The sequence below is a fragment of the Triturus cristatus genome, chromosome 4_2 (genome assembly GCF_964204655.1).
Source record: "Triturus cristatus chromosome 4_2, aTriCri1.1, whole genome shotgun sequence".
Taxonomy (NCBI): domain Eukaryota; kingdom Metazoa; phylum Chordata; class Amphibia; order Caudata; family Salamandridae; genus Triturus; species Triturus cristatus.
Genome location: NC_140586.1, coordinates 618,726,191 through 618,752,093, shown reverse-complemented (window position 1 = coordinate 618,752,093; position 25,903 = coordinate 618,726,191). Strand labels below are relative to the sequence as shown.

Below are 25,903 nucleotides of genomic sequence, written 5' to 3'. Positions count from 1 at the left end.
GAAGGATTAAAGTTAGGAAACATCTAAAAGTGAATACTTAAGTACGACTAAATAGAATAAAATATTGAGAACATCAGGCAGTTCTTAAGGACAGTGTTGCTAGAGTATATTCTAGACGCAACCAGATCCGTAGGATTGAAAAGTGCAAGAGCCCGGAAATTGGGTAAGCAAAATAGTAGGTAGTTTAGAAGAGAATCGTCCTAGTTGTGCCTGGTATGATGAAGTGAGGTAGGAGTAAGAGTGGGGTAGTGAGGCGCAGAAGAGACCCTAAACTAGCAAGGAGTCCCAATAAGATGTGCTTCTTAGTTGAGTAATTCACAGGGAATGGTACTAGCCAGCTTCAATAGATGCTAGGGGGTTAATCAGCAGGGGGATATTTAAAAGGGGCAATAATTAACACGATTGATAATATGTACAGGACTCTTTCCGCCCTACTGGAGTCTTTGATTGACACATGCATGCCTCCCTGTGTGTTGCAGTGTCAGATGTGTTTCTAGATGCTGGGGAGAATTAAGCCCTGTGGCTCCCTAACCACTCAGCAACAAGCATTGGCAAAGGCAATAGGTCTCACCTATGCAAGAGCTATTGGCTTTGGCAATGTGTTTTAGCTATTATGTACACCAGGGGGGCTGCTGTTAAGCATGGTTAAAAGTTAGTGGGGTGGGGTAGATTGCAGTGGGGTAGATTGGGGTAAAGTGGAATGGGGTAGATTGGTGTGGAGTGGGGTAGAATATAGTGGGTGGAATGGGGTAGATTGGGGTTGGGTGGGGTAAATTGGAGTGGGGTAGAATGGGGTGGAGTGGTGTAGAGTTCACTAAAGATATTGTTTTAAGAAAAGGCAAATATTTCATGGGTAGGAGGCAGCACGAGATAATTAATAACTAAGATGGTTGTATAAGCTATAGACCTGGGTCTACTCTTCTTCTCAGATCACCAACTTATTTTGAGGGGTTGCATTTTTTGCAATAGTCTGGAAGAAGAACAGCTGGTTGAAAGATGTGATTAATTAATCGTGATCTCTTGTACGTTTTATTTATTTGGGTAGTCGGAGATGGTTATCAGGGCTGCAGACGTTCTGCAGAGGAAAAAGAGAAAGTGGCTTGTATTTTCTTTCTGTTAGACAAAATAATCTTTTTACAGCATCTTAAAAAAAATGCAGGTACCGATGTGGCCCATCTCCCAAGGTCCATCACAGAGTTCAGATTTTCTTCTCCTGCAGTATATGGACGCTGACCTCGCCATCATAAAAAATAAGCTTTTGCATTTTCAAATATTGACTTGTCACTCGAGGGGCCCTTACCTGGAACAGGAAAGCAGTCCAGTTTGCCTCTATGGCGCGTCGCTGTAGTTATAATAAATTGTGCCTCCCGTCAGTGTGTACTGGAGCCTACAACAAAGCACCCACATGGCAGCTCCACAACTTCCGGTAACCTCTGTGGGCCAAGCCACTGCGGCAAAGGGTTGCGCAGTCTGCGAGGGCACAATAGTTCCTCCCTCAAGAGCCAAGAAAAGTACAGTTGCGACTCAGGATTACACAATGGCCAAAAGACAACAGGAGCAAACTCTTCTTTGCAGAGAAACAAATCACAACTGGTCATTTTGGAGCAGCAAATGGAAGGGAACACCCCGCAATGGTCCAGCTCATGAAGGAGGGGAATTAAGGGAAGATGGCCACTATTAATCCAGTTATAATGAGCGGAATTACCTGATGAGCCCAATTAATTTTGCAACCGTTGAGACTAAGACAACTGCTTTTTATTATAACAAATTTCCCTCATTGTTTTTAATCAGCAGGTAGGGGATTAAACAAAGCGACAAAATTAATGCAGTGCGCTGTTTAAACACGTCGCACAGAGCCAGATTTTATCGACCTGAATAATGGCATTACTTTACCAAAGCACCGCAATCCATTTCACTCTCTTCAGTTCATATTCACAATGAAGGCACCATATGTGTTTTGGGGACAAGCTTGCGATAATAACAGATGTGCGAGTTCATACTCGCTCTGTACAGATTAAAAAAAAAAAACACTTCCAAGCTCCATTGTGCCCTTTGGCTGTGAGGGATTAATAACCACAAAGAAGACTGATGTGTGGCGAGGTGGGGATGGGTGCAGATACAGACAAGCATGAGCAGGAAACAAAGAAAAAAATATTTCCCCCAAACGAACACAAACACCAAATCGTAAAGAAACCAGTAATTGGGCAGTGCTTTGTGAGAGGAAAAAAAACACAAAAAGAAAGGACAGAGAGGAAAGATTAACCACTAGTAAGCAAGCCTTTTTAAAGGCCAATCGAAGTAGCAAATAAAAAGGCAATGGGCAGGCTTTAAGCCCACAAAGTGTATACAACATGTCTTGAAGAGACGGCACAAGCGCAGCCTAGGCTCGACCCAAAATACTAACATCCTTCTTCTGCGGTATGTTTGGCATTATTAGAACAAATATCTTCTTTGGCTTCTGCCCACAGCAAGACATAGCGTTGCCAGGCAACTCCCTAGGAACTGACAGTGGATTTGAATGAAGGTGACCAAATTCCATCTTCCTTCAAAAATTTCTTCCCCCACCGACAGACATTTACAATTCCAAGAAGATAAACCTAGGGGTGCAAACACTGGTACCCTTCATCACTAAGCTCAGTTACATATCTGGCTCTTTCTTAGTGGGTTGAAGACTGAGATTTTGCTCGTAAGTCATGTGGATACTTCATCACTTCTACTCACCTGCCTGGCTCCTTAGGCTTTACACCTGCAGCAGTCAATCAAATGTACAAGTGGGACAGAGTATTTGAATGACCTGCCCTTCATTGTCCAAATCAATGGTTCCACCGTCTCTAGATGTGTACTATCCTGCAGTTGTGATTTAGTCTGGTTTGCTTGCTAATTGACTGACAGCTAATTTGTATGGACATTACGATTGTGTTTGTTGATCAGTGATAACAATTTGTACTACTGCCCTACTTCACCAAGTTGTGTTTGAAAAAAATGTGTGTATGAAAATATTTACCCATTTTTAAAAGTGGCTATTTCTTACAGTGCTCAAGCAGGGTTTGCTGTGCACAGGACCTGTTGAATCTTAAATCAGTGTATAATAAAACCTATCCAGTACCAGTCTCATGCTGCTTCTCTAAGCCTTCTCCATGTTACAGAGATGCCTACTACCAGTGTGAATTAGTTCTGGGGCGGGATTATAAGTGTTTATTGACATGATGTCCGACATTATTTTTGCTGCCACCTATCCTCAACTCACAATACTACATCAGCTGAGCTGAGCTAACTGTGCCGCACTCCATACCTAACCATGAGATGGAAGGTGAAGGTAAGGTGTCAGAGAAAGAGAGGGAGGGAGTAGAAGCGGATGCTTGCACACACTTTGCATACTTTTCTGTCAATAGTGGTGCAAAGAAACACATTGGGATGGCAAATGTCACACCCAAATGCCCGTCTTTTGTTTTCTTCAAAGTGCATTCCTCCTCTGTGGCCAGTAATTTCACTAGGGAGGGGGCGGGGGCCACATGCACATAGGTTCACTGACTCACACTCATGCATTTACACACTCGCACCCACACCCATTCACAACACTCCCTCACAAATACATATACATACATACACACACGCGCACATACATACATACACACATACATACATGCATTCATACATACACGCACACACCAAACATTAAAGAATAAAAAACTTACCTTCACTGCAGCTCTCCAGGGGGGAAGTCAGTGAGGGAAAGCAGCAGCCCCTCACTTGTCACAGAGTGGGGTGGTGTCAGTGAGTCTGCTGACCCCACCCCACTCTGTGACGAGGTGTCACCTATTGACACTCGCCCCATGGCACTTAAGTGCCTAAAACTCAAGCACCCAGGCCTGAGGCTCTCAGTGATGCTACCCCCTCGTCACAGGGGGGAGGGCCTCGAGGCCCTTTTTTTCCAGGCTGAGGTCATGACCAAAGGGTTGTGAATCCTCTGCCTGGCAAAGTTCAGCTCAGGCTGCCAGGCGCCTGCGCATTTAGCGCAAATCTAGCTCCTGGCTGCCTGATCTGACCAAGAAGGGTGTCTGTCAGGCTGACCTTTGTTCAGCCTGGCAGACATTATTCTTGTGGGGGAACAAGGTGGGGTCATGGACCCTCCACCTGTATGGATGCGCAGCAGCTGTCTGAGGCACAGTAGGGTTGTTTATCTCCTCCATGGTATGTGAGGTGGAACTGGAAGTCCAGTTGTGATGTGATTACATTCAGCTCTGGGTTTGTTGTGAATGATGCATTGGCTTGTATTGTGATGTAGATGTGACAGTAATGCACTGCAGCATAGCACCACAACGGACATGTGTTATGCATTTGATGATGCAATACAGGGGGGAAATCATGCACATACAATGGTAACTTTTGAACTTCTCTATAACAAGATTTGTAGTAATGACAGACACTGGTAGCATTTAAATGCATATCTTTTGCATCCTTCCTAATTGCAGTTTTTTATGATTGTATTCGTGTGGCATCAGAATGTTTCTGGTGCATTCCCACAAAATGTGCATCAGTTCTGTTGTCGCACATTTCACTATTTACCACACCTTAAAATGAAGTGTCCTTTCCATTTAGTTGAGAGAAATGGTGGGATGTAGTACAATGTGCTATTCTTGCTTAGGTTGTACTGATGTTTAGAGTGTTTTCAAAGCAAGGCAGTGTTGCTTTATTTAATGGTCCTCTGGAAAAGGAGGTAAACTGCAGAGATCTGACCCCAGTTAATGAAAGATGTTCACATATTTCAGTTAGCAGCTTGTTGAATGGATAAGTTGGCCAAATATCTCAAGTCCCACTAGAGTTGTGGCAATAGTTAAAGACTCCATTTATCTTTCATGTTAAGTTGTGATGTAGGTTTGTTTGTAGAAGCATCCCAGTACGTCTGAGTGGTACATTGTGACTTGTTTTTCCTAGGGCTATTATGACCCACGCATCAGTGCCTGCAGAGGACCGAGAGCTTCTGGGGATCAGCGATACCCTCATTCGCTTGTCTATTGGTCTGGAGGATGCAGAAGATATCATTGAGGACCTTCATCAAGCTTTAAAAGCAGCTGTAAGTATTTGCAATTAAGATTACAGCACACTTTTAATTCATGGAAATAAAGTTATTGTGCAATCTAAGTGCTTTTGTAATATTAATAAACCTTTATGTACATTGTCTTGTATAAAGGGTATTTTGTATATTTCCTGTATATAAATTGAAATACATTTCCTAGGGGATGTCAAATTGCCAAACAATGAACACTATACACCAGAAAAAAACTGTAAGAGGGACGAGTTGCAGTAATTCATTATATTTGAGTTGTTTTTTTAGGTCTGGGTTTTGACAGCACAGCAGTCAACAAACCTATTGCTAACTGAATTGATGAACTGAGCTTTGGGTCCACACCTTTCCACCGTAGAAGTTGTTAGAGTGGTTTCTTTCAGCCGCTGTCTGGAGACTTTGTCAATCACATGTTGGCTCCGCCCAGTGGAGAATTGATCTCTCAACTAACACTATTCGCTGTTTGGGCATACACTTCCGCCTCCACTCCACTTCACCTGCTTACAACAAATACCCTTTCTGTTCACTCCTACTGGTTCCCTCACGTGTGCCTTGCTCAGATGTGGTAACGCTGCCTGCATTCCACATTAAAGTCAGACCTATAGGCTTTGCCAATGGCTGTTACATAGGCTGATAATGAGATGTATTTATGTCTATGTGAGCTTATATAGAAGTGAAAGTGTTAGGTGTACGAAGCCTCTTAGTTGAAAAGAAGTGACCTCTAGTGCAATGTTTAATCCTACTACTGTGCATAGTTTTTTTCCCAAAATACCATATAATTGTTCAAAATGTTGCATTTTTCCTAATGCTTGAGTGGTCGAGGTTTGTAAAGTTAGCATGTATTCATGTGGCCAATACTACCCCACCATAACAACAAGAGTCCTCTACTATCATAGACATTGAATTACGAAATCAATCCCCGAGTAAGCATAAATAATCACTGAAATATCAAACTGAAATAATTACAAATGAAACAATTTTGGCACCTGAACACTAGTGTGTAATCTTCTTTATATACTCCAATTGTTTGTCCTCACCTAATAACTTTTTATTTGTACTAAATTAATTTCAGTAAGTCTGTCATTTTGCCCTGAAAAGTTCACTCATCTTATTTTAAACAATAATAAGATAAGATAAATAAGATTTTCAATTTTAGTTGAATTCCTTAATTCTTTCCATCTTTATCAATTGTCATTTTCACAAAAAAATGTGATTTACTACAGTTTCATGAAGCTCCATTCTGCTTCACATGTCCATGTGACCCCTTCATAAGCTTGGGAATTACCATCCTTTTGTGCGCCAACCAATACACAATAGCCTATGTTTATTCCTCATCGTCTTATGTTAAAGGCCCACAGTTGACTGGCCCAAATGTCAGACAGCAGGCACGCAAGTGAACTATTTTAGCAATGACACATAGGTCCTCATTTAGTATTTGGTGGGGCTGGAGCCCCACCATAAATCGGAAGTCTTCTCACTCCCTGAAATCTATAGTTACCACCTCATTTAGAGGTGAGATTCTGATGACCGAGCTTAGCTGACAGTCTGTGTGCCTCAGAGTCACCGGCTAACGAACAAGGAAAGGGACAACTTATTTAGAACAGGCCTTCTTACTGTGATCTTTTCTGCCGAGGAGCAACTGGGTGAAACATGGCAGATATGGACCTTTATTTTTGTTATTCCTAGCAACTAGCCCCCACTTTGGGGCTTTCTTTATTTGAAACAAAAGATACAGAGTTCACCACCATAACATAGTGTCACTCCCAGCATTACAATTGTGACAACAGCATTCTATTGGTGGAAGCACTTGTGTCGTAAACGCTACCTTATAGCATTGTTTAACTAAAAATATAGCAGTGGGCTGAGATGGGGTTGAATGAAGCAGAACCTCTGCTCTTCCAGCTGTGTGGTGAATTGCTCACTGGGTTAGAATTTACCCTCAGTCTTAAATTCCTACTAATATTGGCCAACAATATAACCTGCGTTCCTCGTAGTCGTGGTGTTAAGAAGGCACACTAAGCTCTTTTTGAGCATATTTGAGTATACAGCCGGGCTCATTGGGCACTGCGAAGAAATGCTTGTTTTCTCCAGACAATAACGTGTATCCTTCTGAGAATTACCAATACTTCCCTAGCATTAGGAACTGAGGTGCGACAAGCTGGTATTACAGAAAAGAGAGGCATTGCATTACCTTCACATGTATCTATGCTTCTTCTCTCTCTCCTTTTGCTAATACCTGCCCTTTCTCATTGACTGTGTAATGTCCCTTACTTCAAGCCTTGCCTCTTCCATCTCTCAATTCCTACTCTTTCCTACAGTTGCTGGTAATGTCTGCCCTAATTTCCTTCTCTCCTATTCTTTAAATTCCTACCTTACCTTCATTCCACCAACCCTCCTAAGTGCCTCATAGAAGCATGTCCCTCTCCAAGCTCCAGTTTAGAGTTGCCACACTTTCATTAAAGTCTTTTCGAAATTTAAAGTGAGTTAAATCTTTTAGGTGTTTCAAATGTTTCTGCCTTTTTACGCAACAATTGAAACTACATTTTAAATTCCTCTACATTGTTCAAGTGACGAAGAAGTCCTGCTAACAAATACAAGCTCTGCTGTCCAGTATCCGTCCTTGAGGTCTCCTGGGACTAGTTCATATCACCCTTTGACAGTATTCTACATGCCAGTGCTAACAACCACTTATATGTAGGATGCTGCTTGCTCTTTAGTCCCCTTTAAGAGTTACCTTGCAGCTGATACAAACTTCTTAAGTTCATTAAAGATACATTAGTGGGTAATATTATCAGGTAGCACATTATTTTATTAGTAGATGTCTTCTGTGAGTGCCTAATTAGCCAAAAGAGTCTTGTATCTTTGTTATTGCAAAAACATAAGGATGTGTGGTATTTAGTGCACTGGAAAAGCAAGGGGAGCGCATGGGAAGAAGCTAGGCATGAAAGTTAGGGTAATTGCAAGAATTCAGAAAAAAGTCTCAATGTCTGCTGGTGAAAGTCTTTTACGTGCCCCATTGGCAGTGCTCCACCAGTTAATTGAATTAATATTAGGTTTTTCGTTGACTTTATGCAGAAAAGTATATACATATGTATTCAGTGGAAAAACAATGTTAAAGGGAAATTATGGTTAGATTTGGTTTTAATACCTTAATGTAGGTTACAACCACCCAGAAATTCACGAAAAATAGTTGAAGTATGGTTGTGAAATAAAAAAAATTAAAAACCTGAGATTATACAAGTTATGGTTAGCTCCACAATTTATTGTTCACAAATCATAGTCCTCATAGTAATCAAATCAAGCCATGCAAATCATAACTTGCACACCAAATGCAGTGCTAATGACCTTGCCCTAGTTGTAAAAGATACAAGTTCAAATGTAATGGCTAATCCGACAGATGAGATCATATTTCCCTAAACACTATGAAAGAGAAGACCTAAGTTTATTGTATTCTTTATTGATTTTATATTCTGTTAAGTTTGTGTAGGTGAAGTTTGTCTTGAGTACTATTTGTTTTGAGCCAGGTGCATTGCAGCTTTGCAATTTTCTGTTTTATCTTTTTAAGTCCTGGATTCCTGCAAGGTGCTGGTTTTCTTTGGTCCTGTTTTGTTGCTGTTAGTGGTATTAGGATATCAAATGCTTCCTGGAGCTATTCCATTTTGTAACTGAATTTATTGTGTCTGTGTTGGTAGTTAGTTGTGTTTCTAAATATGCAAAATTCAGTTTGTACCATGGTTGATAAGTGAATGCATGTATTATTGCCTTAGGTATGTTGATTTGTGCTGTTTTGAGTTGTAAAGCTATCAGGTAGTAGTCTGATCATGTGATTGCAGTAATCTTTTGAAAGGTAACTAGTTCTGGATTCGCGAAAATGACATCTAGGATATGTCCAGCTATTAGATCTGGGGGTCTCTAGGTGGCCGGGTAGGTACCTCTGTCCAAGTAGGGACCCTTGCTTCTAGTCAGGGAAAGGGGGATACACTGTTAAGATAACCCCTGCTCACCCTCTAGGTAACTTGGCCTGAGCAGTCTAGGCTATCAAAGGCAATGTGTAAAGTATTTGTACCAACACTCACAGTAACTCAGTGAAAACACCACAGATTTACTCCACACCAGTTTTAGAAAAATAAGGTATCTTTACTAAAAACTTCACAAGACCAAATACTACAGAAAAACCAACATACAATTAAAAAGATTACTTTAAAGATAGTTTAAGAGTTTACAGAAAGTACTCCAGGATGTAAAAGTCAGTGTCCTGCACAATGCGACTCTCAATGCACAAAATGCGACACTCTCGTGCCCAACAGTACCTGTAGTTGCGATAAGGTTCCCAAAAGCTATAACAAGGAAGATGGCAAAGGCGATGCGATACTCCTGAGATCTTGGGGAGGCTTTGCAGCAGCCCTGCTTCACGCAGCAGAGGTGGATGCGCTAGCTCCGATCTGTAGGGGGAGGATGCGATGACTTTGGCTTTCGTTGCGTAGGTTTCTTAGGGGGAAGCTTCACGCACAGGTACGATGCGACTATCTTCGATGCAGCACGATGCGCGGCGCAGTGCTGACTTCTGGCGCCACAACCCTCTATGCGTCACGGGACGGGACTCTGCGTCGACACACGCAGCGACTGGATACTTTCACGCACCGGCAGTGGTGCGGCCCGCAAACTGGTTCTGCGACGACCCTCGCAGCGTCGGGAATCTTCACGCACCGGGACGATGCTCGACGCACTCGGCGATGCGGGGACTCTGGGTGCTGCGATGACGCCACGATGAAATTCTCCTCGCACTCTCGTTCTTGCGACTCGCAATCGGATGATGCGTTGGGTACCAGTTACTCTTTTTCACGCTTCTGCTTCCCAGCTCCCAAACACAGCAAAACGACCTCCTGAGGCCCCAAGACTGGGCAAGCACTCCAAGGCAGGTCAGAACTCCTTCAGCAGAGTTCCAGGGGAGCTGGTGGTGAAGTCCTTTTGTTTCTGGGACTTCTTAACAGGGAGCCAGCTCTTCTCAGGCCCTTGGAGATCAGAATCAAAAGAAGGGGACACAGCAAAGTCCTTCCCCTTTCCTTGGCAGCAAAGCAAAACAGCAAGCAGGCAGTCTTCTCCTCTTCAGTTCTTTTCAGCTTTCTCCTTGGCAGAGGTTCCTTCCTAGTTCCAAAGTGATCTAAAGTTTAGGTGTCTGGGGTCCTCTTCTTATACCCCTCCAAGTCTTTGTCTCTCTTTGTTTCAGTGGGGGGGATTCCCCTACTCAAAACGGTTCCTGGGTGTGCTCTGCCCTGGAGCACCTGGTTCCTTTCAGAGTGAGGGGCAGGGTCGTTAGACGCTCAGCAGGAGGTGGAGCCTTCTTTTTGCTAGCGGAGGCAGAGTCCTCAGCCTGGCCAGCAGGGGGTGGAGCCAGCATTGTGCTGGCAGAGGCAGCCCTACTCAAACCCAGGGGCTACTCCTCCCACCAATCTAAAGCAGATCTCCCTATTCACCCTGCTGCTGACTCATCCAGACTCCTGGAGCCACCTAGCCCATCACATGACACCAGTCAGCCAACCAGCACACAGACACACAGGAAGGTTAAACAGGAGAATAGCTACTTTCTAAAAAGTGCTATTCTCACACAGTGAATTTAAAAACCATCTTGCTAAAAAGATGCATAATTAAATTGTGAACACAAAGATACCAAACTTGGATTTTCTATCTTGCCCTTATGGGAAGATAGGCATGTAAACAGCCTCCCCCATTCTGTCCTATGGGCAAGATAGCCTCTCAGCAGTGAAAAACGAAAATGGCTGTAATTCACTACCAGGGCATGTTACACACCTCAGTACATGCCCTACCTTTCAGATACACTGCACCCAGCCCAGGGGGGTACCTAGGGCCACCATAGGGATGCCTGACATGTACAGAAACGGAAGGATAAGGCCTGGTCAGTGGTTGCACTGGCCAGGTCTACTTGGCAGTCCTGGACTGCACACAGGCACTGCAAGCAGGCCTAAGACATCATTTCGGGGCTACTCCTGTGGGTGGCACAATCAGTGCTGCAGCCCACTGGTAGCATTTGAATCACCAGCCCTGGCACACTCAGTGCACTTTACTAGGGGATAACAGGTGAAGCAAATATACCAATCATGGATAACCAATCAATATAACAATTTACCTTGGGAGCACTTGCACTTTGACACTGATCAGTAGTGGCAAAGTGCCCAAAGCATCTAAACCAGCAAAAACGAAATCCAGCATAGTGTCAAAAATACAGGAGGTAGAGGCAAAAAGTCAGGGTAACCACCCCAAAGATGCCAGGTCTAACACCAGCGATGTGTGTAGGTTTGTGTATGATCTGGTGTAGGTTCAGTGTGTCCAGGCCAGTGATGATAGTTCTAGGATGTGGTATATTGGGTTTGTCAAACCATGTGTTCAGTTCACCAAGGATGCATAGGTTGAAGTACTTTGTCATAAGGTTTAAAACTGTGCCTGGAACCTGTCTTGGAATGTTGCATTGCTATGTGCTGGTTTGTAAAGAAGGAGGAAGTTACAGGAGGTAGTTGGTATAGTATTGCATCAGGACATTGGGGCCTCACAACCTCGCATAAAAATGTCATAGCTTTGTTGAGATTTATTGTTTCCTTGAATGTAACAGCTAGTCCACCTTCTCTTTTGCCTATTCAATTTTGCGTGGTAGTTTGATAGAGTGGAGGAACGGCTTCATGCAACAATGGAGCAATCTCTCAACCATTATTCAATCATGAAGAGTAAGTTAGGTTGTGTGTCTGTGAGAAGGTCGTAGATGTGCTTGTTTTTAGAGAGTGATTGAATATTTATTAGTAGGCAGTCTAGAGTGTTTAGGTGGTGTTGTGACTTTTTTTGCTAAAAGAGTGAGCAGTATTCTTTGAACTTGTAGCAGTTGTATTATTAGTGTTGGTATTAACTGCATGAAGATAGCCATCATGATGTTTGTCTCTATCTCAATCCTCACCCAGTAGGTTTAGAGAGTATTGTTTGGGATCTGCATGTGTAGGTGGTAGAGATGGAGGTTGAGAGTGAGTTGGTGAGCTGTGTTTTTGTAGAATAGCCTTGTTGTGTAATAGCCATGGAGATGTGAAGATGTGAAGAGTGGCATGTTGTTTATTTTAGCTGTGTCTGATTATGGTTGAGGGTGTATGGGTTATGGATGGTGGTGGAGCAAGTGGGTCATGTTTTAAGGCTCTGTGCAATGGATGACAGTTGGGTGAAGAAGTGTTGTTGTGTTGGGGTGTTTGTGGTAGGTGTTAGTGAAGATGGATTTGGGAGTAAAGATGATTTAGGATCTGTATTATTTGTGTAGTCCTAAGGGGGTAGTGGGTGTTTGTTCCTATTTTATGACAGAATATTGTATGAAATTGTGTGTCTGTGTGATTTTGATGTGCTGGTGTGTGCTATGTTTCGGTTTTGTGGAGTAGTGAGAAGAGATATTGATGTAATGAATTCCAGTGTGATGAATACAGGCCCCAGCTAGGCCCGTAGGACACAAGGGTTCGCTCTCCTGTAATGGAATCTACAAGGAAGTTGGCACGGAAACTGCAAAGTACAAAGACAGCATTTATTAACCCTTAAGGGTGGTCCTACAATCCACACAACACTCTTCAGTATTGCATAGAGTAGCACAAAGAACTTACGTACATGGTCCCCTTTTATACACAATAGAGGGGCTCATAAGTGGGTGGATACAACATGAGACCGAAGAACATTACCATTTATGGTCATTTTCGATACTGTATCAATTAGTGGGCGGAGCTAACACACTCCTTGAGCCCGCGAAAACATGGTCAAGCAAGGCTAACTGATAACAGATGTGGTCAAGTCTGGGCATGTGCCAGATGGACAAAGGAGCTATTTATAGACTGTTACTAGGCAGATTACAAGAGCAACTAACACAGAGGTTGGACTCTTCTCGTGGGGAACACGTGGAAGCATGATAATACAAAATGGAGTCCGAACTTCGGTCAACATAACAGGGAGAACACGATCTATAAAAGGGGAATTAATGTCTTTAGTAAATGCTTAATCACATCGTCGTTTCAATTTACAACAGACGACCCTTTCAGCATTTACTGAAGACATCCGGTTTGTTAGGATAATCATCATGTATGGCAATTGTCATCAGTTCTTCAACTTCCTTAGCTAAACGTTTTTGGTGAGCAACATCAGCAATAGCTTTCTTATCAGGGATACAGAATGATACACATAATGAGCAGAGCAAGGGACCACATTGAACGCAGATACAGCACGAAAACAGAACCACTACAATAATGCAGAGACCAGTTAGAACCTTCCATCCCCAGGCGGTAATTAACGCCCAAAACCATCCAGAAAAGGACCAAGTGCCGTTTTCTGTATGGATCTCAGCTGCAATTTTATGCAGTTTATTGATGGCATTATAAACTGATGGCGTATGATCAGGGATAAACACACAGCAGCTACTTCCAATAATTTTACATGCTCCTCCTCTGTCAGCTAGCATAACGTCTAATACCATACGATTCTGTAATGCAACAATTCTAGTAATTTGCAATTCCTCCGTAAGATTCCCAAGAGCAGCAGCAGTCTGATTTGTCACAGCTTCTACCACTCTTGTTAATCTTCGGATCTTCCTACTGTTCAGGGCAGCTACAACAAAGAAAAACAGTCCTAAGTTAAAATCAATATACTGCTGCAGACTGGTGTCAGTCTGATCTACATCGTCAATTGATAAAGTACGTTTATACCTATTTACAGTCACATTATTCAATAATTTCAGATCCTTATGATAAGATGCGGGTGCTAGGAATACAGGAGGTAATAGAAATGATACATAGCATACCCCAGACCACCCAGCCGGCAGACGGTAATAACCTTTATTTCCACACACAAAGTACGTATTATGGGAGGCTAAGAAGGTACTATTGTTCAACCCATCAATATTCAGAACAGTAATGCAATCACTAACACCAACAGGGATGAAACCCACACTCTGGACACACAGGTCCGCCTGAGCTTGTGCTACTTGAATCACGAATTTGTCCTTTCCCACAGTGTCTCTTGTGTTCGTGAAGATGTAGGGAATGGATTCATTGTCTGGTCGGTACTCTTCCCACTCCCAAATTGTCCCATTCGCTTGTGGATACCCATTTTTGTCTTGATGACATTCTTTATTGAGTCTGAAGAGCAATCGTCCCACTGTCGGTTTCCGCGTGGCAAAAAGCAAAGTATACCATGCTCTACAAGAGCCATTATGAGAGAAAGGAAGTGGTATAAATGGCGTTCCTCCTTTCTTCTGATGAGCTGGCATCATCCCACATATCCAACAGTTCGTAGCATTCGTAGCAACGTGGGTATGATGCAGCATCTGGATGAAAGTGTTATTCAAGTAAGATTGTCGATGCTTCAACTCTTGATACGGTAATGTATAAAAGTAGTGCTCCTCAGGCACCGGAGTTGTCAACACAAGAATCTTCCGAGCGGGAGTTACATCCTCCACGAACCATGTGGTTATCCCAACAATGGCTACTGTCAACATGAACCCTAATGCACAAAGGATTTTCTTTCTCTCCATATCAAAGCAAAAAAGGAGAAAAAAATAAAAATAAAACCCAATATCTTCCTGAAACTAAAAGTCTGTCAGAACTCTTCCCCTTGGGCAGCGGTTGATTTCTTCACCAGCGGGCCAAGACGGGTGTCGCTACACTAATGCAGGGCTGATCCCCCCCCCTTGCCTCATCGGCTCTCCGTTTCACTAACCCAAGGGCCGTTCTGACAGTATGTCCTGGTACTGGAGAACTCACTTCCTTGGTCGAAGATGATATCGCCTTCCTCCAGGAGTCGTGTGGTCCGGAAAGAGCTCCTCAGTGGCGTTTGGCTCCGTAGCACGGCCTGTCTCTGCAGCCAAGATTTCTCGTTGATCGGTCAGCACGGCAGGTTCCACCAATCCGGGCGGCACCTTCCTGCAGTGCAGAGAGTGGATCCAATTCTTTCTGTTGGAGACTCGCACAGCCGTCCTCGTTGCGAGGAGGACCTGCTCAGGGCCCACCCATCTCGGCTCCAAACTGTTCGTTCTGTCGAAGACTTTCACCATGACATGGTCACCAGGCCGGAGACCATGTCCTTCGCCGGTAGACCGATCAGGGAGCGCCTCCCGGACCTGTTGATGAATAGAAACCAAGTTATCCGTTAACTGTGCCAGATAATCACTCATCATCACACAAGGTACATCATGCACAGCCTTGGGTTTTGGCGGACCCCAAATATTCATTGGGCGTCCGAAGACAACCTCATATGGTGTAAGGCCAGTTCGAGAGTGCGGTACCGATCTAATTGACAATAGCGCCAGTGGCAGAGCGTCTGGCCAAGTCAAAGACGTCGAAGCTTGAATTTTGGCGATCTTAAGCTTCAGTGTACCATTATACTTCTCAACTAGGCCTGCAGACTGAGGGTGAAACACGGCGTGGAACTTCTGAGTGATGCCTAGGCCCTTCAAGACATACTTTATAACATCCGCTACAAAGTGAGGGCCATTATCACTCCACAGAAGTCTACAGACGCCATATCGAGGGAAGAACTCTTTCAGCAGCAGCTTCGCAGTAGTCATCGCAGTATTGTCTTTCGTAGGGTACGCTTCAACCCATTTGCTGAAAGCGCAGACCACTACTAGAACATACTTCAGATTATTACAGCGCTCCAGCTGGATGTAATCCATCTGCAGAACCTCAAAGGGTGCAGTGGGTGTCACAAATCCTCCTGTTGGAGTTCGAGTACCCTTTCCTGGGTTGTACCTCAGGCAGATCATACAGGTCTGCACCACCCTCTTCGCTGTGCTAGCAATCTCTGGATGCTCCCAGACTTGGGTAAGCAATTTCACAATTGCGGAAGCTCCAACATGTGCTAGCCCATGTGCCATCTGAACCATAGGTTGTACAAAAGCCGTGGGTAATTTCCATCTATCCATCTGCTTATTTCTCCAGCAACCCTCATCATCCAATTCTCCCTCGCTAGCCCATTGTTCCCGCTCTTTGTCAGAAGCGGTCCTTTGCATTTCTCGCACTTCCTCCTTCGCATCATGCCATCTCTCCACCTGTGACTTCACTACATACATGGCAGTAGTACCGGGCTGCATCGCAGTCTCCCGTGCTACTCGATCCGCTAACGCATTCCCTTCTCCAACTTTATCAACCACTTTCCTATGGGCGCTACACTTAACGATGGCAATTTTCTTCGGGTATGTCAGTGCAGTTAAAAGATTGTGAACTAACTCTCCATGCATTATCTGAACTCCATGTGACGTTAAAAACCCTCTCTCCTTCCAGAGTAGGCCGAAGTCATGCGCTACTCCGAAGGCATAGCGGCTATCTGTATAAACATTCACACATAGCCCTGTACTGAGCTCACATGCTCGTGTTAATGCTATCAGTTCCGCTGTTTGAGCTGATTTCTGTGGTATTCGTGCTGTCTCCACTATCGTTTGTAATGTGGTAATTGCATATGCTGCTGAAGTCGTACCATCTGGTAGCTTCAGACAGGATCCATCCACCCACAGTTCTCCATCTACATCTGGAAAGGGCGTATCCTGGAGATCAATACGACCCTTTGTTTGTTCCTCAGTCACGAGAATACAATCATGCGCTTTCCGCGCCTCAGGCTGGGTTTCGGGGTATGGCAACAATGTTGCCGGGTTTAACGTTACGCACCTTTTCAACGTAATATGAGGAGCCAAAAGCGTCAACTCATATCCCGTTAAACGGGCGCTGGTCAAATGCTGCGTCTTCGTTTGATTAAGCAGGGCATCGACAGCATGGGGGACTAATACCAACAGCTTGTGAGATAACACAATTCCCTCGCTTTGGCGTATTGACACAGCTGTCGCCGCAACCGAGCGAAAACACCCTGGTAATGCTCGGGCGACAGGATCAAGTACAGCCGAAAAATATGCACATGGGCGCTGCTTATCGCCGTGCATCTGCACTAAAACTGATAATGCACATCCATCTTTCTCATGCACATACAACGAAAAGGGTTTTGCATAATCAGGGGTCCCTAACACTGGTGCTGAACAAAGGGCCTGTCGTAGTTGCTGAAAAGCAGTATCACACTCGTCTGACCAAGGGATTGGGATAGGCGTGTCCTTTGTCAAGAGGGCTAACAATGGCTTAGCTATGTGCGAAAACCCCAATATCCACTGTCTACAAAAAGAAACAAGGCCCAAAAATGCACGCACATCCTTCTGTGTGGACGGTCTCGGTGTATCCAAAATTACTTGGATACGATCCGCTGTGAGTGCACGTCCCTCCTTAGACAAAAGGTGACCCAAATAAGTCACCTTTGGTCTACAGAATTGCAATTTCTTCCTAGATACCTTATGATTGTGGGACGCTAAAAAGGAGAGTAAGGATAACGTACTTTTTTCACACAACTCTAGGGTGTCAGCCGCCAGCAAGATGTCATCAACATATTGAATGAGGGCGACCCCCTCGAGCAGAACAAAGGAATCCAATTGTCGTTTCAAAGCCTGACTGTAAATGCTAGGGCTTTCTGTATAGCCCTGGGGAATCCTACAGAAACGATAAGATCTATTATTCAATGTAAACCCAAAAAGATATCGGCTATCAGGGTGAATGGGAATGGAAAAGAAGGCATTCTTCAAATCAATCACTGAGAACATGGTCGCCGTAGGCGGGACCAAGGTAAGCAACGTCGTGATATCGGAAACCACTGGGTATTGAGGTATCACGATCTTGTTCACTTCTCTCAAATCAATTATAAACCGATAAACTCTGGCATCCGTATCCTTTTTCAATATGGGAAGAATCGGACTGTTACAAATGTTGTAGGGGACTTCCTCGACTACCCCAACCGTTATCAAATCCTGCACTATCTGTATGAGAGCCTCCTTACCCTCCTGGGAAATACGGTACTGTGGGAGGCGTGGTAACACCGCCCCCTCCTGGACGCTAATGTGGACCGGTGGAATCACCATTTGTCCTACATCAGTGTCCGAAGTTGCCCACAAAGCACGAGGGAGGGTAGATAACAGCGCATCTTCTGACATCGCACACATCCGTTCAGACCGGGGGTAATTGTCATTCAATATTACCCGCACACCAGCAGGGGAGCAGCGGATAGTAGCCCTAAAATGCTTTAACATATCAAGACCCATAATATTGTCCGGTGTGTACGGGGCAAGCAGAAACGGACAGGGTGCAGAAAAAGAATCAACCTTAAACATGAGGGGCTGTGAAAGAGGGCTTCGGGAGAGTGTACCGTCAAACCCTACCGATGTGACCATTAAGCCGGATGGGGGAGCCCCCGGAACCAATTGCTTAGATAGCGCACTACGTGTCGCTCCTGTATCCACTAGGAACTGATCAGTAGAGCCCAAAACTTCAGCCGATACATAAGGGCCCTTCTGATCGACCGGCACCTCAACTGATTCTAACCCCCATCCAACGCATTCCTATGCATGCTGAGAGTCACGGTACCCCGACCGGTCAATCCCTGACGCTTGATACTGATGCTGGCGATCGAAAACATTTGATCTATCTCGGTGCTGCCCAGCAGAGTCAAAACGAGCCTGTTCATTAGAGTTCCCTCGAAAGTTCGAGAAACCCCCTCTACCTCGCGGGCCACCATGGGTATGCCCCTGACGCGATGCATGCAACACCGGGCAGTCCCTAGCCCAATGACCCGATTGCTTACAATACGCACATTGGTTCCTATTCAAATCAGATCGGCCCGAGGGAGGACCATAAGATCCTCCCCTACCTCTATTACTACCCCGTCGAGGCGGGCCATAGACTTGTGCCAACATCACCTTTGTTTTCAAATCTTTCGATTTCTTTTCCTCCTGGCCCTTTGCTTCTTGCTCCTGACGCTCATAATACTGGGCGATAGTCAGGAGGGCCGTCGGTGTAGCGGAGGACCAAGAACTTTCACTCGCTTTTAGACGGGCCGCAACTGCCGGCAGCAGATTAGCCACATATTTATCCGCAAAAAGGTGGCGTCCCGTATCGTCAGTAAGCGACTGTCCACTAAAATCATGAAACGTCTCCTCAAAGCGCGTAAAGAAGTCCGCAACTGACTCGTCAACTTTCTGTTTACATGCAGCTAACATATTCCAGTCAATCTTTTTAGGGGGGATAATTGTCTTCAGCTTAGCCACAATAGCAGCAGGGAGATCTAAAATATTCTGGGGCGGTTTCTGCGCAGGCTTCCTCTCCCTATCCTCATCCTCCAGTTCAGACCATCGAGCCTTAAAAGTGGCAACATCATCTACCTTTCGCACAGATCGCCACATGTCTGGTGGTAGAATAAGCCCAAAGAACAAATCTATATCTGCTAAAGTCATAACGCAAGAATTCAAGGCCCCCTCAACTTCTTCATAGAAGGCCGCTGGATTCTTGCGGGGGTCGGGCAGCGCATTCTTCAATGCCATAACATCAGCCCTATGCCATGGAGTGTAAACCCAATTATACACAAAATATCCCTTAGCATCGGCGGAGGTAATGTCCGAGCTAGTCCCCGCTCCTTTAGGAGGAACATACAAAGGCGCCGCCTCTCGCATTGGTTTAACATGCACTATGTCATCCTTATCTGACTGGGAGGTGGATGAGTGGCCCTCTGTTGTGCACGAATCCGACTGCTTCTCCTCCCCTGCTCGCTGGCGCGCTTTCTCTTTAAAGACCAGCACCTCGTCCCGCAAGGCGAACAGCCGCCGAGCCGTATCTGGAGCCTTAGAAAAAGAGAAAACACCATTGCGCAATGCTTTAGCATCCGATGACACTTCGTCGGGCTCAAAAACACCAGAACGTTTCCGGAAAGCATCAATCACTTCCTCCGCGAAATGACCCAGAAAATACAATTTATCTCTCTCCTGCCACGGCCCCCAAGTATGAAATAATTCCTCTATGGATATCTTGCCTTTAAGTGCACGGAAGGAAAGTTGCCGAAGCTCAGCCATTTGTTCGGCTGATAACATGGACCGCGTATCTACCTTACCCGGACCCGGGACAGAATCTTGCGGCCTTGGAGCAGATGCGCCGACATAAGGGGGCGGAGAACGATCTAGTAAATAAAAATCATCATCAAGATTATTAAGGACAGGATAAAGTGGCTGCCGAACAGCGTATTGACCCGAAACTTGTAGCCTACGCTCCTTCTCTTGCCTGTCCGTCTGCTCTCTGTCCTCCCGACGCTTCGCTTCCTGTGCTCGCACATGATCATTCTTCCGTTGTTCTTTATCAAACAGCGCTTTTTCACGCTTCTCTCGCTCACGCACCTCCTTCACCCACAACCGCACACACTCAAACATATCCTGACGAGCACGCCGTTTACACATACACTGTTCCACATACTCAATCTTACGTATATCAAACGATCCATACAAAGGCCATCGCAACTCAGGATCTTTTTTTGTATATTTCCTCCATACTGTGCTGTACATTATGGAAGAAAGACCATGCTTCACATACATATCCCTATTAGGAGTCCCCTCTGGGGGAGCTGGAGCAGATTCCTCGAGGTTCAACCGGTTCTCAAAACAGCAACACCACTTACGGAGTGCGCTGAAAGCAGGCATGCTCAGAAATAATGCAAAATATGCAATATTATAGAAAAATGGCACTTAATCGTTGCGCTGTTCAAAGTTACACAGCTCCGGAGAAATCTCTCCACATTACCTGCCTATATGTGTTGCAACGCATATATATTCACAAAGACAAATACAAAATATGACTAGTCATCACAAATCAAACTCAAATAGCCAGATCAGGCTTCAAAAACTCGGAGCAAGTACCGTACACCGGTTCTTACCAATCAAGAGTCCAGGTTCCAACTGCCAAGCTCCACAATCGCCCAAACGGCTTTCACGGCAAGACCGACAGAAGAGGTCTCAGTCGAGGACCGGCGCCACCCAGACGGTCAGCTCGGAAGGGAAGGAAGAAAAACCTCGGGATGCCAGGGCTAAGACGCCGCTGGCAGTGATCACGTCCCCGGCCAAATTCCTCACCTTCGTCGCGACCAGTCCTTCGAGCATCCGAGTCACCGATGAGCCCCACGTGACGGGCGCCAATTGATGAATACAGGCCCCAGCTAGGCCCGTAGGACACAAGGGTTCGCTCTCCTGTAATGGAATCTACAAGGAAGTTGGCACGGAAACTGCAAAGTACAAAGACAGCATTTATTAACCCTTAAGGGTGGTCCTACAATCCACACAACACTCTTCAGTATTGCATAGAGTAGCACAAAGAACTTACGTACATGGTCCCCTTTTATACACAATAGAGGGGCTCATAAGTGGGTGGATACAACATGAGACCGAAGAACATTACCATTTATGGTCATTTTCGATACTGAATCAATATGTGGGCGGAGCTAACACACTCCTTGAGCCCGCGAAAACATGGTCAAGCAAGGCTAACTGATAACAGATGTGGTCAAGTCTGGGCATGTGCCAGATGGACAAAGGAGCTATTTATAGACTGTTACTAGGCAGATTACAAGAGCAACTAACACAGAGGTTGGACTCTTCTCGTGGGGAACACGTGGAAGCATGATAATACAAAATGGAGTCCGAACTTCGGTCAACATAACAGGGAGAACACGATCTAGCTAGGCCCATAGGACACAAGGGTTCGCTCTCCTGTAATGGAATCTACAAGGAAGTTGGCACGGAAACTGCAAAGTACAAAGACAGCATTTATTAACCCTTAAGGGTGGTCCTACAATCCACACAACACTCTTCAGTATTGCATAGAGTAGCACAAAGAACTTACGTACATGGTCCCCTTTTATACACAATAGAGGGGCTCATAAGTGGGTGGATACAACATGAGACCGAAGAACATTACCATTTATGGTCATTTTCGATACTGAATCAATATGTGGGCGGAGCTAACACACTCCTTGAGCCCGCGAAAACATGGTCAAGCAAGGCTAACTGATAACAGATGTGGTCAAGTCTGGGCATGTGCCAGATGGACAAAGGAGCTATTTATAGACTGTTACTAGGCAGATTACAAGAGCAACTAACACAGAGGTTGGACTCTTCTCGTGGGGAACACGTGGAAGCATGATAATACAAAATGGAGTCCGAACTTCGGTCAACATAACAGGGAGAACACGATCTATAAAAGGGGAATTAATGTCTTTAGTAAATGCTTAATCACATCGTCGTTTCAATTTACAACAAGTGGATGATTTTAATGTAAAGTACTGTTGGTGAGTGGAAGTTGAGTTGTAAGGGGGTGGTGATGTGCGCTGGAGAAAAGCATATGTAGTGTGTGAGAGGAGAACGACAAATATTATGATTGTGTTAGATTTGGTAGCAGGAAGAGCAGTGGAGTGTAAAGATTGTTTGGTTGTCAATTTTTGATAGAAAGGTGAGGAGGATGTTGGTGGATCATATGAGGGAGGGTTGAGTATAGGGCTGGTGGTGATGCAAAGGGGTCTGTTGGGAGTAAGTAGGGGTAGAGCTGGTGTTTTGTAAGAATAAGAAGTGTGTGTTTGATGGGATTAAGTTTATGTATAATGTGGATTTGTGTTGTGTTGGTGATGTGTAGATTTGATAGTAGTATAGGATATAGTGGTGTTTTGTGTGAGAGTGAAGGTGCCTTTGTGTGGCAGTTGGGGTAGAAGAGTATATAGGTGTGACTTTCAAGGTTTTGTAATGGTTGTTGAGACACTGAAGTATGAATAGGGTTTGTTTGTTATAAGTGAGTATTGTGCAGTCACTCAGAGTGTGTTAAAACGTTTGTGTATGTGGATGGGTTATCATGGTGGCTGCTGAATGGAAAATAGGGCAGCATCTCTTGCCCTATGCCCGAACAATCCAGAACCGTCCCAAACAGGCAACTGTCCTTGTCTTCTCCCCCCTTAGCCTTGACACACTAAGCCCTAAAGTCAAATAAACCTAGGTCAGGTGACCTTTGCCCAATGAGAACCCTAGCTCTAACCATAACCAATCAGAACCCTAGCCCTAAATCCTAGATCCAATGGGAGAACTGTCCTTATCAACCAATCACAGCCCTAGCCCGATTACCCAATCCAAACCCTAAGCCCAATTGAAACTCTAGCCCTTGGAACCACTCAGAACCCTAGCTTTTTCAGCCAATCAGATCTCAAACCCTAAGTCTAATGGAAACCCTAGCACTAGGAACCAATCAGAACTCAAACCCTAAGCCCTGGGTCCAATAGAAACTCTAGGCCTAGCAGTTTCTAGCCCTTGTAGTTAATTTCAAGACAGAAGTATAGTTTCTTATGCTTCAAAACTGCACTCGTAATTTACTCTATTAAACCTATGTCAAAGGACTATGTATGTAGAAGTTTAAGTCATCATCATTTTCTCCTATGTCCCTGTAGAAGGAGACATTTAAATAATTGATAAACTGATGACTCTTATTTCTATGCCTCATTTCTTTAGTCCTCCCCATCTCCATTCGCGTGTCTTAAACTCGTACATTTTTCTGTCTGATTCTACTTTCCCGCTTGTTCATTTTTCTTTTTCCTCCAGTGTTTCTTTATCCCCCTTTCCAACCACCCAGTCATTCACCCCTTAAACCCTTTCCTACAACCTATGTGTTTCATCTTTCTTTCCATGGTCATTCTCATTTTAATATTAGACATTCCTTCCGAGTAACTACTTTCTCATTTACGTTTCTGCCCTAGAAATACTTTTCCTATACTCCTCTCCTTCTGATTTTTGCTTACTTTTTTAAATCTGATTCCTTGTTTTCATTTTCCTCCTGCCATTTCTACTTGTCTCAATGTTTGCCTTTCCTCTTGACAGTATTCATACTATGAAATTTTAATCTGTATGTCCGTATTCACCTTTGAATTGGAGGATTGATGCAGCTCTTTCTTATAAGATGTTGTGTAGTGGAGTTGTTTTAGACTATTTACCTAGGTAAATGAAGGCATAGTGAACATGCAATACAGTTTATAATTGAACTTTTCTTTCTCATTACAGCACCCGGAATTGGAAGTTCGTAACTAGACTTCCAGGATATGAAGTGAATTATCATGCTCCATACAGTAGCTCATTCGAGGGGAATAAAGAGGAACCAATGGGGATTTAATTTGCATAAAAACGTGCCCATACTTTCAACTTGGCTTGGACAAACAAAAGTTTAAATTTTTAAAGAATCAGTTTTTTGTAATTTCTTCCCTTTCATACTTCTCTTACTGTTTTAGTATTTCGTTTTTTAGACCTAAACATTACCTTTATTTTATTTTGTGTCTCAAAAAAGGACTGCTTTATGTTTGCCAGAATAAATGTAAAAAAAAAATACGGGTACTAAGTAGCAAACCGGTGCTAATGTTAATTTCTTTATTTGTTAATTCACATTGCAATCTGATTACCACACTGTCAAGTGCAGAACATGAGCAATTAATTTTTGTTTACTGGAATCGTTTTGCTGCTGTACATTTAAAATATTTTGAACTTTAGTTTGATTTGTGATATTATGAAAGAACTAGACGGTTCCCAATCATGAATGAATAATTATGAACTTATCTAAAATTATTTAAATTTTTATATGCTGGATAATCCTGATTTTTGGAGGAATTTTAGATTACTTATCCATTGTGACTCATAATAAATGATGCAAAAGTAAACACTACTTCTCATTCTCATGAAAAGTCTGGTAATTAAATGTCATAGAATGACTCCATATTTAAAATAAAGTAACTTAAGTGTTGTATTTCATCAGTTGGTTACACAGATACACTCACTCGTGTATATAATGGGACAATTTCCTGTATAAGCATCTTTACAGCATGTTCAGGAAATATTGGTTTTGCTTCTGCAATGATGTCAGCTTTTTACTCTGAGTGGCAATAGATGGTGGTGCTGGAGGTGGTAGTTAAACATTTTCTTTTTAAAGAAGCCGTAAAACAATTCAACAACAATGAAGTAGTAGCAGAATTACTCTCCTAGCCTATTTATAATGGTATTACACTATTATTTCTCAGAAGGGTGGTAAAGAGTGTTATTGTACCAGTGGGCAAAGGAGGAAGTGGAAAGGGAAAATTCACTATGCAAAACTCAGGAAGGTTTAAGGGGAAGATGAAAGAGCAAGCCAAAACTAAAGGCTGCAGGGCCTGTGGAGTGTGAAGAAGTGGGACAGAAAGGGGAGAGCAGTGAGTATTTTAAATTAAAAAGAAAGACCAGGATATAGCCAACGCTTTACAAAATAAAAGGTAACAAAAAAACCTTCTAACACATGTACCAACAACCACAGTCTGGAAATGGATTGGCTTTTCTTTCAGTTATGATTGCCATGCTGACTGCTACATACAGATTTAGTAGCTTATAAAACCTTAGTTGGTTTGATTATTTTACAGTGAAAAATTACTTGTGCCCTTTTTTCTTTTTGAAGCATCATGATTATATAAAATTCATGCACTCAATCAAATAGTATATAAGATATAAATGACACACAATTGTATGCATAACAAATCATGCAAATACTTGCAGAATCTTTGTAAGGTTGCTATGTTTTCTATTGGTGTGGATCAAATGGTAACATCACTGGATTTTACAAACGGCTCCCAAATTTAAATGGGTGGTTTAGTGTAAAATACTGGAATCCGGATTATGGCACTGTTAGACCTGTCATCTTTAGGGTTGTCTTCCCTCAAACATTTGCCTGCTTACCTCCACTTTTTGTTGTATTTTTTTGTTAGTCTTACGACTTTAAGTGTTTTACAATTACTAACCAGTGGTAAAGTTCATTTACTTCTCCCCTAAACATAGTGACATTGGTGTATACTTAATTGCCATATTTAGTTTACCTGTTAGTCCCTTGTAAAGTGGTATATCATATACTCAGGGCCTGTCATCTAAATGCT

General features: G+C 43.7%; 1 protein-coding gene across 1 annotated transcript in view; it reads left to right on the top strand.

The window, feature by feature from the left end:
- The window catches only part of CTH (cystathionine gamma-lyase), a 117,925-nt gene extending 93,253 nt beyond the window's left edge, over positions 1–24,672 (top strand). The window contains exons 11-12 of the mRNA XM_085602286.1: positions 4,936–5,074; positions 24,021–24,672. Of these exons, the coding sequence (XP_085458412.1) occupies positions 4,936–5,074; positions 24,021–24,047 (166 nt within the window). The 3' untranslated portion in view covers positions 24,048–24,672. The remainder of the gene's footprint in view (positions 1–4,935; positions 5,075–24,020) is intronic.
- Positions 24,673–25,903: the final 1,231 nt, after the last annotated feature.